Source organism: Sminthopsis crassicaudata, chromosome X, assembly GCF_048593235.1.
Source record: "Sminthopsis crassicaudata isolate SCR6 chromosome X, ASM4859323v1, whole genome shotgun sequence".
In the NCBI taxonomy this organism is placed as follows: domain Eukaryota; kingdom Metazoa; phylum Chordata; class Mammalia; order Dasyuromorphia; family Dasyuridae; genus Sminthopsis; species Sminthopsis crassicaudata.
In genome coordinates, this window is record NC_133623.1 from 81,979,225 (window position 1) to 81,991,765 (window position 12,541).

The following is a 12,541-nucleotide window of genomic DNA, read 5'->3' on the forward strand; positions in this document are numbered from 1 at the left end:
GACAAAATAAACATATATAAAGACAAAATGTACCTATATAAAGACAAAAAGACATATATTAAGAGAGAGAAAAGAGACACAGACAAATGTATAGACACCAGAAAGAGAAAAATGTAAGTATATATATATACATATATATATATATATATATATATATAGAGAGAGAGAGAGAGAGAGAGAGACAAAATGATATGTAGAGAAAGAGAGCAAGAGAGACAGATATATAGAGACAGAGAAAGTCAGACAGATATATAGAGGCAGAAAGACAGAGACAGATATATAGAAAGAGAAAGACAAAAGGACATATATATAGAGAGAAAAGAGACACAAACAAACATATATAGACAGCAGAGAAAGAAAAAGATATATGTAGATATATATAAAGACAAAAAGACATATATAGAGAGAAAAGAGACAAAGACAGATGTATGACAAACAGAAAGAGACAGAGGAAAAGATGTACATATATACATATATATATAAAGACAAAATATACCTATATAAAGACAAAAAGACATATATAAAGAGAGAGAAAAGAGACAGACAGATATATAGACAGAGAAAAAAGAGACAGAGGAAAAGATGTGTAGAGAGAGAGAGAGACAAAATAAACATATATAAAAACAAAATATACCTATATAAAGACAAAAAGACATATATAAAGAGAGAGAAAAGAGACAGACAGATATATAGACAGACAAAAAAGAGACAGAGGAAAAGATGTATAGAGAGAGAGAGAGAGACAAAATACACATATATAAAAACAAAATATACCTATATAAAGACAAAAAGAACATAAAGAGAGATAAAAGAGACACAGACAGACACATATATAGACAGAGACAGAGAAAAAGATATACATACATATATATTTATATATAAAGACAAAAAGACATATATGTAAAGAGAGAAAAAAAAGCAGATATTTAGACAGACAGAAAGAGACAGAGTAAAAGATGTACGTATGTATATATATAAAGACGAAAAAACATATATATATATATATGTGTGTGTGTGTGTGTGTGTGTGTGTGTGTGTGTGTGTGTGTGTGTATAAAGACAAGTAGACAGAGAGAGAGAGAGAAAAGAGAAAAAGACAGGCAGATATGTAGACAGAGAGAGAGACAAAATAAACATATATAAAAACAAAATATACCTATATAAAGACAAAAAGACATATATAAAGAGAGATAAAAGAGACACAGACAGACACATATATAGACAGAGACAGAGAAAAAGATATACATACATATATATTTATATATAAAGACAAAAAGACATATGTAAAGAGAGAAAAAAAAGACACAGACAGACACATATATAGACAGACAGAGAAAGAGATATATAGATATAGATATATTTATACATTAAGACAAAAAGACATATAAAGAGAGAAAAGAGACACAGGCAGATAGATATATAGACAGAAGAGAGCGGAAAAGGTGTGTGTAGATAGATAGATAGAAAAAAAAAAAACATATAGAGAGAAAAGTGACACAGACCGATATATAGACAGAGACAGAAAAAGACATATGTGTGTGTATGTATGTGTGTATATATATATATATATATATATATATATATATATATATATAGAGAGAGAGAGAGAGAGAGAGAGAGAGAGAGAGAGAGAGAGAGAGAGAGAGAGACAAAATCAGACAGATATATAGAGGCAGAAAGACAGAAACAGATATATAGAAAGAGAGAGAGAGAGAGACAAAAGGACATCTATATAGAGAGAGAAAGAGAGAGAGAAAAGAGACATATAGAGCCAGAGAGAGATGACATGAAGGGGGGCCGGAACATGCCCTGCCCCCCCACCCCCGAGGACTGGCACTCCAGTGATCCCGGGGCTCCCCTCCGAGCCGAATGCTTTCTGTGGGACATTTGCCCAGGACGTTCCCCCCCTCCCCCCCCCCCCCCGTGTCAGTTTCTCACTATCAAGTCCCGGTCTGCCTCAGAGATGCAATTCAAATTCCCCTTTTACAGGCGGACTCCAGCACCACCACCCGCCCCCCCAGCTCCGTGGAGCGTGTCTGCGTTGCCTGGCAGTGATTTACGTTCGGGAGCGGGCACCCCGGCTTTGACTTTTAACTCAGCACTCTGCTTGGTGAACAGTAGACGTTTAATCAATGCTTATTGATGGAGGCGGAACAGGGCACCCCCCTGAATCCGGGAGGCATGTACCCCGCCGTGTTTGGGGACCCCTGCCAGCCTGGCCCCACGCCTGGCTTCTCGCTGTGCTTTTTTTTGGGGGGGGGCAAAGGAGGAGAGTGGAGTCGGAGAGCGGGAGGCCCACGGGGAGGCTCAGCCCCTCTCCCAGCGCAGAAAACTGGCATTGCCAGCCGCGGCCACAGGCGACGCTCTTTCTCGCTTCCCTCCCCCTCACGCCTTATCAGAGCCCAACGTTTCCCTTATCACGTTGGGTCCCTTTCTAGTCGTCGCCGCCGTCGCCGACGCATTCTCTCCGTCACCGTCGTTCCCTCTCCCTCGAACCTTCTCTGTGTAACTATTACCGCTGCACTCGATCGTCTTGTCTGTTGCACCACAAGGAAAAGACCTGAATTTGGAGCCTCTCTCTCTGCCATCTGGGTGATCTTAGGTAAGTCATTTAACCTAGCTGGGCCTCAGTTTCCCCTTTTGCAAAATGAGGCCCTTCTCGCTTTCCCGGGGGGTGGGGGGGGGGGGGAATCCGTCAGGCTGCTTCTGCGTCTGTTCTAATCTAGGCGTGGGGAGCGGGGGGAGGGGAAGGCGGCTATGGGGGGGCCGCCCACAGCCCCTCCACGTTCCCGGCCGTGCTCCGTTTTCGTTTTGTTTTCTTTTTTGAGGTCCCTCACCCCACCCCCTAGCGCAAAGGCTGCTACGGAAAATACTGGATCCCTTTTTCCATCCCTTCCATTCCCAATCTCCCTTCCCCCACCGCTCCCGCCCCCTAGAAAGGACGCTAGAAAGCTTGCATGAGGGCGGTGACGTCACCCTAGGGCATAAATGAGCCTAGCAACTATCGCAAAGCCTAGCTGCGATTGGCCGAGATGGGTGAGGCGTGCTGATTGGCCCGGCCGAAAATGGCCAATAGCTCTTGGCCTCAACCGGCTAGCTATTGGCTGAGAGCGTGTTACCAGGCGGCCGCCTGCTGGAGCGTGAGGCCTGGCTGGGCTGTGAGGGAGGGGCGTGCGCCCGACTGTTGGGCACCTGCAGAAGTGGGGGTCGGGACGGCCGGGTGGGCAGCTCCGTGTGGTCCCTCCTCCCCAGGATAAGCCGGTGCCCGACCACGAACCCGGAAGCGGCTGCCCCACCGCCATCGCCGGCCCGCCAGGCCTCCTCGGTCGCCCGGCCACGTGCTGGGAGCCAGGCCGGAGCCCCCAGGTGGGCGCAGCTGGCATGCCAGGGCCTGCGAGGGGGACAGGGGCCCTCGCCCGAATCTGGTTTCCCCTTGACCTTTAGGGCCCCTTGTGGCTCCAGCACGACGGAAAGGAGGCCCCATAAAGGGCGCCCTAAAGGTTTCTTTCTCTCCCACTCTCCCTCCCCTCCTCCCTCAAATCCCCCCTTTCCTCCATCCCCTCCATCACGTGATTCCCCCTCCCACTATCCCTCCTCTCCCCTTCTCCTCTCCCTCCCCTCCCTCCCTTCCCTCCCCTTCAGCCTGCCTGCCCTTGCCTAGGCCCAGTAGCAGCAGCAGCAGCACCTGGGCCTGTGGTTAGTGGAGCGGGGGAGCTGCGGGACACTCTGTTCTTCTCCCCCAAACCCCTGCCTCCCAGCAGCCTCCCACCCCAAACCACGGGCCCACGGGCTTGGCTCTGCCCCCTTCCCCCAAGCAGTGGCTCTGCTCAAGAGAAACAAGCGGTCCCTGGCCCCCCCCCCCCCCTCATGCCAGGCAGGCGGCAGGCATTTATTAAGTTCCTACTGTATGCTAGGCCCTATGCCAAGTGCTGAGGACAGACAGAGAGGCAAAAGACACCCCTGGCCTCAAGCATGGCGCCGTGTAGGAAGGGAGAAAATGTGCAAAACCCCTTGGTCCAAGCTCTCTCTGAATGCTTGGGCCCGGCCCGGCCTAGCAGTCCCCCATTGCTACTAAACCCAGTACTCTGCACTGGGGTGACAGAGAGGGATGGGAAAAAAGCCAGGATTCTCCCGGCAACGCAAGGGGACCTCAATAAAAGGCAGTTCAGTTTAGGTTCCAGAGATGGTGAAGAAAGGCCAGTGGACATTAAGCAGCCTCTGTGCTCTCTTGGGAACAGGGCTTTGGGCTGGGACTGGGAGAAGTACACGGCCCTCTCTGAGTGGAGACGGCTAGTGAAGCCCTGGGCCGGGAGTCAGAAGGGCCTCAAGCCAAACGAGGCCTCGGATATTCCTCGCTACGTGATCCTAGGCAAGACGCTTCACCTGGCCTGACTCAGTTTCTTCAACTGTAAAACGAAGCTAACAACGGCTAGCCGACATTCCTTCACACACAGTCGTCGTTCAGTCATTTCACCTGTCTGAGTCTTTGTGAACGTGGGGGGTTTTCTTGTCAGATGATGGAGTTTTTCCCTCTCCAGCTCCTTTTGCAGAGGAGGATGCTGAGGCAATCAGGGTGAAGTGACTTGCTCAGGATCACACAGCTAGGAAGTGGCTGAGGCCGGACCAGAAGTCAGGGAGAGGAGGCTTTTTCTGACTCTAGGTCTGGTGCCCTATCCACTTTGGCACCCTCTAACTGCCTCCGGGCACATGGCGGGCACCATATAAATGCTTATTTCTTCCTCCCCATCTGATCCTCCAGGAAGCGACTGTGAGGAAAAATGGAGGAGGGCACCAAGAAGCAAGAAGAAGCAAAGGCAGCAAATGAGCCAACTGATTCCATCCTTGAAAAGCAGCCCGCCCCAACCCCCCCGCAGGGGGAGTCCGAAGCTGATACCTCCGAGGAAGATGTTCCCCAAGAACTGAAAGTGTGGGGCTATGGAGGGGCCGAAGGGGGGGGCTACTGGCTGCAGGAGGACGCTGTGAGCATTCCTGGATCGGCGGAGGAGGATGAGGAGAACGAGGCTATCCAAGCCATGGCGCTCGGCCTAGAATTACAGTGCAGGCTCCAGCTCCACCTGGATCAGCTGGAGGCCAAGGCCAAGGCCAAGGCCAAATCCAGGGCCAGAGCCAGGGCCAGGGCCAGGGCCGCGGCCGCGATGGCCGCCAGACGGGGCAGCCCGGAACCTGCCGCGGGAACCTCGGCAAATCTGGCGGCCGCAGCCCGCCCTCAGCCCTCGGTGCCCCGGGGCAGTCAGGGGGAGCCCCATGTCCGAGCTCAAGAGAGGGGGGCCGCCCTGGGCCAGGCCGCTGAGGAAGTCAAGCCAGGTGAGAAGGGAGGCCGACATCCATTTGGGGCTCCTGTTCGGAAAACAGGAAAGGGCCCCAGAGGAAAGGAAGCTGCTGCTAAAGCTCGGGAAGGCCCACCAGCCTCTAGTCCTCCTAGCATCTGCCAAAGAAGAGACAAGTGCCCGAATCTGGAGCTGAAAGGCTCGGTGAGTGGCCCTGTGCAGGCCCTTCCCCAGCCCTAAAACAACCGGGTGCCCTGCCCCCCTCCCTTCTGCTCTTGGGATTTAGGAGAAGATGATCCCTTTGCTGCTCCCCCCCCCCCCATTTCTCTCTGCCCTGTCTCCCTTGTTCTGTCCTTCCTTGACTTCAGGAAGTATCTACTCCACAGGTCCCAGAAGGAGCCAGCACCCTGGGGCAAACACGTGGTAAGGCTGCTCAAGAGAGGGGTGAGTGAGTGTGAGTGAGAGAGAGAGAGTGTGTGTGTGTGTGTGTGTGTGTGTGTGTGTGTGTGTGTGTGTGTGTGTGTGTGTGTGTGTGTGAGAGAGAGAGAGAGAGTGTGTGTGTGTGTGTGTGTGTGTGAGAGAGAGAGAGAGAGAGAGAGAGAGAGAGAGAGAGAGAGAGAGAGAGTGAGTGTGTGTGTGTGTGTGTGTGTGTGTCCCTCCATCTCCACCTCTACAGGCAAAAACTGACTCACTGTTCACTGCTCCCCTGGGTGGTATAAACAACTCCGTCCCCCCTACGCCAAAAGGAGGCCGTTTCCTTATGAGGACTGGAATTCCAGCCTCGCCGTTCCCCAGGGGCTGCCAGACCTGGGCACGTGGATGGGCAGTTTTCCCCGGGGACCCCCGGCCTTCTGGGGGGAGATGGAGGACCACTTCCCCTGGGGCCCACCCCCTCTCCCATTGAGCCCCATCCCTGCCCTCCCCCCCACAGAGAGCCACGGCCTCAGGGACACCAGTAGCCAGAAGCCTGGAGAGACCCCGAGCCCACTTGGGGAGCAGCTGGAGAGGTGAGACTACCGAACCCTTCTCCCCACCCACCAGGTGCCTTCCTCATCTGCTCTTTCCTTCATCTCTCAATGACAAACCCAAGTTCTGCTTGGAGAAGATCTCAGTTCAAAGCCCGGCTTTGTCACAACTGTTCTCTGAGCTCCCCGGAGCTCCGTTTCCCCTCTTTCAAAGAAGACGATAATCTTGGGGACCCTTTCCGGCTCAACATCTCTGCTCCTCTCATCCTTGGCCTTCTTTCCATCCTTCGAATCCTAGCTGTGTGACCTTAGAAAGTCCCTTCTCTTTAGAGCTCTCTCCTCCTCCGAATCCCCCTTCCTCTAACTGGCCTCATCTCTGCCTTTCTTGGCCGTGCTCTGAACACAGATTGCCTGTATTTCCCAGCTAGCATCGGGGTTCCTCTCCCCCCTAGCCTAGGGAAGGTGCCTCTGGGTTCAGATGTGTTTGCTTGTGTGCACTCGTGTGACCCCAGGCAAGTCCCTTCTCTTGAAGCCTCCGTTTCCTCCTTTGCCCCGGCATTTGCCACCCTGGAAGCTCTTTTCAGTCCTTGCCTCTTGTGTCTGTGCGCGTGTTCGTGTCCGCGTCCGTCCCCCGCTGTTGTCGGCACAGCCACTTCTGCTGCCTCTCTGGCTGCACTCCGCAGACTCTTGTGGCGTCCCATATGTGCGGCCCCCTCCCTCACCCCCTAGCACCTAGTCTGCACTCCTCCAGAAGCAGAGGAGGCCTTTGTCTACCCCTCTCCACCTTGTAGCCTGTCTGAGCCAGAGACATTTGCCAGTGGAGGGAGAGAGGAGTCCCAAGCTCCAGGTGAGTGGGCAGGAGAGAGCAGGGGGCCGGGGGTCTGCAGAGATCTCCCGGCCTCCTTGCCCACGCCGGGGGCTGTGGAGGGGCCCCGGAAACCCCTGCTTCACCGCTGCCCCTCCTTCGCAGGCAAGTCTCCCGCTCCAGGACCTACAGCAGAAGAAAATACAAAGGAAGAGCCTCCACCGGGAACTGAAGGCCTCGTTCCCACACGTCCCCAAGCAGGTAAGACTTTTCCTTCATCTGGGTCAGGGACAACGAGAGACTGAGCTGGAAAGAGCCTCGGAGATTAGCCCCTCCTTCCAATGGAGAAACTGAGGCACAGAGCTACAAGCCCGGTTAGAATCAAAGTATCCTAAATCTCTAGCCCAAGTAACGAGCACAGAGACTCGATACTGGGCGGCAAGAACCCCTGGATGCTAGCGGTACAGATCCGGGGGCTGGCCCAGGAACAATAGCACCAAGCAGCTCTTGGGCAAACGCGCATCCTGGGGAGCGCGAGCAACTAGGGAAGGACCCGGGGCAGGGGCAGGGGGCCTCACTCGGCCTTGCTTGCTCACTTGGCCCCTTCCAACTTAGGGAGAGAGGAAGCTGACAGCTTCGGTCCACAGTCCCTCCCCCACCCGCTTCTCGGGATGGGACGTCACAGCCTACGACAAAAGCAACTCTCTCACTGAGCCTGGGAGCATTAGGGACTCTGAGCACCGGCCCCCCCCCCAATTTCTGACAGCAGGGTAATGGAGCCAAGCTTCCAGCCAGAGTCACCCCACTGTACCCAAAGCCAGGAGAAAAAAAACAAACTGAGGAAGAAAGTCTTCTCTCTCTGTGTGGATGACGAGGAAAAGCTCGGGTCAGGGAGGCAGAGCGGGCTTCAGAAAATCGGGGCGTGCTTAGGGATCAGGAAGACACCCAGAAGCCTTCCCCGGCTTGGCTGGCACCACACCCTTGTCCCCCGGGCCTGGACACAGGGGGCTGGTCTGGATGGAAATATTGTGAAATAAGGCAGAAGGAGGAAGTGAGCCAGAGCCAGAGAAGGAAGAAGACGGAGGGAGAAAGGAAAATGACACAGACTGAAAGAAAGAATATGGGAGAAAACAGAAGGAGGGAGACAGACAGGGAGAAAGGAAAACGAGAGAGAAAACAGGGAAGGAGACAGGGAGAAAGGAAGATGAGAGAAAGAATGAAAGAGTAAGGGAAAAGCCAGGGAGGGAGGAAGACAGACAGCAGGGAGAAAGGAAAATGAGAGACAAAAGCCAGCGAGGGAGGGAGAGAGAAAGAGAGGGGGAAAGGAAGATGAGAGAAAGAATGAAAGAGGAAGAGGGAGAACAGGCAGGTTTGGGGCCAGTGTGTGCAGTGATTTCAGAGGCCAAGAATGAGGCCTATTTCCTTCCCTTCATTTCTCTTAGTATCCTTTTCCCAGCTCCTAAGGCAGACAGGGAATGAGGCCGGTCAATACAATAATTGCTTGGAAAACCGGTGGGCGCGGGGGAGGCCCATCGGGGACGGCTTCCTGGTGTTACGGAGACACAGGTTGGGGAGGCTGCCGCGGGGAGGCCCATCGGGGACGGCTTCCTGGTGTTACGGAGACACAGGTTGGGGAGGCTGCCGCCGCTTAGGATAAAGAGAGGAAAAGAGACGCTTTCCTCAAGTTGCTGCCGGGCCTCGGTGGGCCGCCACCACTCTAGTCTCTTCCTTCAGATAAGCCACGTGCGCTCACTTTGTCCAGGCCTCTGGCCCCATCAAATGTAGGCCGGGCTAAAGTCTTCCTACACAGCAGGTGCTGGGAAATATTCGAGGGAAAGGCGGCCTGTCAAAGCCGGAAGGGATTTGGGGAACCCTTGTTCTAGAGAGGAGAAGGGGGCCGGGGGAGAGCTCAGTCCCAGAGTGGGAAAAGGTGCAGCGGTTAGTGGCAGAGCGCAGAGAGCAAGCCTACTAACCACCCAGCTCCCCTCATTTGGATGCCACAGCAAGCTCCGGGTGGGTACCATGGGCCTTGGTCTCCGTGAAGAGCAGCAGCCAGAAGCGAAGCGGCCCTGCCTCAGTGAGCTCATGTGCTGGAGGAGATGGAACGAGGAGTGAATGCAAACTGTAAAGCACGAATGGCACGGTGCCGGGGTGGGCCCTGCCTGGGGCGCAGCGGGCACATGGGGAATGGCTTCTTGGAAGAGGGAGGCCCGGAGGGGGGAGGCAGGCGCCGGGCGCTGCGGGGAGACACTCAGGGCCCTCTTCTCCCCCCAGGCCCGGGTTGATCTGCTAGGTCAGAGCCTCTGGCTGGAGGACGCCTGGCCAGCAGTAGGAACTTGCAGCCTCTTGAGGGCGGGGCCCCTGCTCGGAGGCCCTGTTCCCCAGTTTTTGAATCCTCGCCACCTCGGGAGGACCTGGAGTTGTCGGGGCGCCGCAAGGCTGGGACCTGCCACCCCTCACCCCTTCGCTCCTGCCTCTGCCCGTCTCTGAGATCTGTCCCCCCCCTTGTCTCCGCCGTCTCCCCAGTTATCTTGTGTCCGTTATGGGCTCCTCCCTCCCGCCTTGAGACTGACCCTCGGGAGCCAGGCCGGGCTCCCAGGAGGGCGGCCACCTTGGCGGAGGTTTGTGGAAGAGAGTTAATAAACGTTTGTTGATCCATCTGTGATCCTCCTTCATTTGGGGGAGGGGCGTTCCTGCGTGAATTGGGGGGCAGGGACCAGAAGACGACCCCGGGGGGTGTAGCACCTGCCTTCTTCCCAGACAGAGGGGACCCCATGGGGTTTTAGCCTGGGGTTAGACTCCGGGGCCTCGGAGCCTAGGATTCTGGGGCCTCCCTCACACACGTGCGCCCCCCACACGTCCTAGCCCTGGACCCCCGCCCCTGGCTTTGGGGGAAGAGCGGCCTGGGAGGTGCCTCCCTCCCGGCAGGGTCCCAGGGCCCAGCCCCAGCACATCGGCTTCTGTTCTCAGAAACGGTTAGAGCCGGGAGGGACCTTGGGGAATTCATAGTCTGAAATAACCCCATTTGTCAGAAGAACAAACCGAGGCACAGGGCAAAGAGGCAGGCTCATCCTGGGCCCGAGGCTTCCCTGCCTTTTCTTTGTCATTGCCTCGTTCACAAAGAGTGCTGTGGGGCCGACTCTGAAGGACGGTGTGGGCCAGACGGGGCCTGGAGCTCAGAGGCGGGGTGCCTGCGGGTCTCTGGGCCGCTTCCCCCTTGGGGGGCCCTGCTGGGGCCCCATCCCCAAGATTTCAACGGGCCTGGTTCCCCGAGGAAGCGAGAAGGGGGAGACCGGCCCCCTCCCCTAGGCCACGGAGGATGCTCCCTCCCCTTCCCCCTCCCCCCCATTTCCTTCTGCTCCATCGAGTCGGGGTCCACCAGGGTCTGACCCCTGACCCTGAGGCTAAGCATTAGGGGGGGGGCTTCCTTCTTTAGCCCTGCCAGTCAGCATTGGGGGGGAGAGGGCACCCCGGAGCCCTCGGGGTGGGGGGAGGGTGTCCCCCTCCCCGGCCGGAGGCCCTCTGGACTGTGAGCTCATTCCCCGAGGGGCGGGGTCGCCGCCAGTGGTGCCATCACCCGGCCCCCTCCCCCCCCCAGTTTCTCCTGCGCTCTTGCTCGCTCCGGCTCCCCGGCGACTTTACCAATTAAGGCTTTCTCCGCCCGAGCCGGCTCCGACCCAGGGGGGTCTCGCAGCTGACAAGAGGTGGCCCCGGCCACAGGGTGCGCTCCCGCAGCCCAGCCCGGCCCAGCCGCCAGCAGCCGCTCCGCTGCCCGAGCCCTCCTCGGGGTTGAGGTGCGCGCTCTTCGGCCCGGCTCTCCAGCCCGTCCGCCTCCTCTCCCACCAGCCCCGAGCCGCCGGCTCCAGTGCCTCGGCTGCAGAGGAGGCGCCCAGGCTCTCGGCTCCGGCTCTAGCTCCCGGCTCCGGCTCTAGGCTCCCGACTCGGGCTCCGGGCTTCTGCTCTGGGCTCCGGGCTTCTGCTCTGGGCTCCGGCTCCGACTCTAGGCTCTCAACTCCGGCTCTAGGCTCCCGACTCCGGCTCCGGGCTCCTGCTCTGGGCTCCGGCTCCGGCTCCTGCTCCAGGTAAAATAGATGCTCCCTGCTGCACCCTCCCGTGCCACTGACTACTAGAACTTAGGCGTAGAGACGGCCGGGCTCCTCCACCCTGGGCCTGCCCAGTCCCATAAGGCGCGCCCCCCTCCCCACTGTAACCCCCTTTCTAGACCCCGCCGGTTCTCCGGGCCCGGACAGAGCCGGGGGGGGGGGGGGGGGGAGGGCAGGAGCCGCCGGGCGGGCAGAGGGGAGGAAGCAGACAGCGGCAGCAGAGCGATGCGCTCGGAGCCGGCGGCTCCCGGGGGGGACTGCCCGGCACTCGTGCGGTCGGGGGGGGGGGGGGCGGGAGAGGATTCCGGGTCAGGGTGCGCGCGCGCGCGTGTGTGTGTGTGTGAGAGAGAGAGACAGACGGACAGACGGACAGAGGGAGAGAGCGAGCGAGGGAGGGAAGGAGAGGGAAAGAGGGAGGGAGACAGACAAGGAGAGAGACAGAGAGAGAGCCAGGGAGGGAAGGAAGGATGGACGGAGGGAAGGACGGACGGACGGACGGAGGGAGGAAGAGAGAGAGAAAAGGGAAGAGGGAGAGAGAGATTTTAAACCACTGGATGGGGGAGGGGCACGGGAGGCAGTGTATGGGAGACTGCAGCTCACTTGGGGGGCCGGGGGCCGGGCGAAGGGGCGCTAACCCCTTGCTAGCCGGATGGAGGGAGACGAGATGGCCGGCGGCCCCCGGCTGTCAGCGGGGGGGCACGCGGCCCCTGGGCCAGGCCGGGCCGGGCCCCTCGCTCGGGCGCAGCGTTCCGGAGGCGGCGCGGCCGGGGTCCGGGAGGGGGTGGGGCGCCGCGGTTGACGGGACCGGCCCGTCGTTTAAGCGAAGCGAACAGCCCCGAGCCCCGGGCCCTCCGTGAGGCAGACAGCCTCGGACCGGGAGGCGCTCGGGGGCGGCGGGGGGGTGGGGGGGGCCCGGCCGGCCGCCCGTCCCCACGGCCTAGCGCGCTTCCCGCGTTTTCGGGGAGGGGCCGCAGCCCGGCGGCGGGGCTCGAGGAGGAGCGTCCCGGAGGGCCCGGGGTGGGAGAGGAGCCCCGAGAGCCCGAGGCTCCGGGAGCAGGGGAGCCGGGCGGGCAGCGCGCCAGGAGAGGGGTGTGGGGCCGCGTCGGACTCCTCAGTCTCATTCCAAATAAGGGAAAATATGAAAGGGGAAGAATTTGGGCTTCCTGGGACAGGGGAGGTTCTGAGGCGTGGCATGGGGCGTCCCCTAGCGTCCAGACATCCGCATTGCAATCTCCAGGAGTCTGGGAGAATCCCAGCGTCCCTAGCGCTGGAGGGCTAGTGGAGGGCCAGTTCCTCGGCCCCCTTCTTTTTCCTGATGACTTCGGGAGCCTGGGGGTTTGAAAGCAAAGTGACTCCCAAGGAAGTGACAGAGCGAGGTCCC

At 57.5% G+C, this 12,541-nt stretch overlaps 2 protein-coding genes across 19 annotated transcripts in view; both read left to right on the forward strand.

The window, feature by feature from the left end:
* Positions 1-2,472: 2,472 nt before the first annotated feature.
* Positions 2,473-9,715, forward strand: LOC141548475 (uncharacterized). 17 transcript variants are annotated; one of them, XM_074277371.1, is made up of 8 exons: positions 2,473-2,601; positions 4,759-5,491; positions 5,674-5,731; positions 6,219-6,294; positions 7,044-7,099; positions 7,223-7,318; positions 9,061-9,181; positions 9,332-9,490. In XM_074277371.1, the coding sequence occupies exons 2-8, from the start codon at positions 4,778-4,780 to the stop codon at positions 9,348-9,350; spliced, it is 1,140 nt and encodes a 379-aa protein (XP_074133472.1). In that variant the 5' UTR covers positions 2,473-2,601; positions 4,759-4,777; the 3' UTR covers positions 9,351-9,490. The 17 variants fall into 17 exon arrangements, 16 of the variants coding, with proteins under 16 accessions (XP_074133472.1, XP_074133476.1, XP_074133475.1 ...); XM_074277375.1 differs by having other exon boundaries at positions 5,674-5,710; XM_074277373.1 differs by lacking the exon at positions 2,473-2,601 and adding an exon at positions 3,099-3,365.
* A 1,059-nt stretch (positions 9,716-10,774) lies between these two features.
* Positions 10,775-12,541, forward strand: part of FLNA (filamin A) — a 51,676-nt gene continuing 49,909 nt past the window's right edge. For both annotated transcript variants that reach the window (XM_074277366.1, XM_074277367.1), the window contains exon 1: positions 10,775-11,139. The gene's annotated coding sequence lies outside the window, so the exon portion shown is untranslated. The remainder of the gene's footprint in view (positions 11,140-12,541) is intronic.

What these genes read in the sequence shown, in the direction of transcription:
- LOC141548475 (XM_074277368.1), top strand. Translation starts at nt 4,778, where the DNA reads ATGGAGGAGGGCACCAAGAAGCAAGAAGAAGCAAAGGCAGCAAATGAG. An exon ending in CTTGGGGAGCAGCTGGAGAG is followed by an intron (nt 6,295 to 7,043) that starts GTGAGACTACCG and finishes TCCACCTTGTAG; the next exon opens with CCTGTCTGAGCCAGAGACAT. An exon ending in TCCCACACGTCCCCAAGCAG is followed by an intron (nt 7,319 to 9,331) that starts GTAAGACTTTTC and finishes TTCTCCCCCCAG; the next exon opens with GCCCGGGTTGATCTGCTAGG.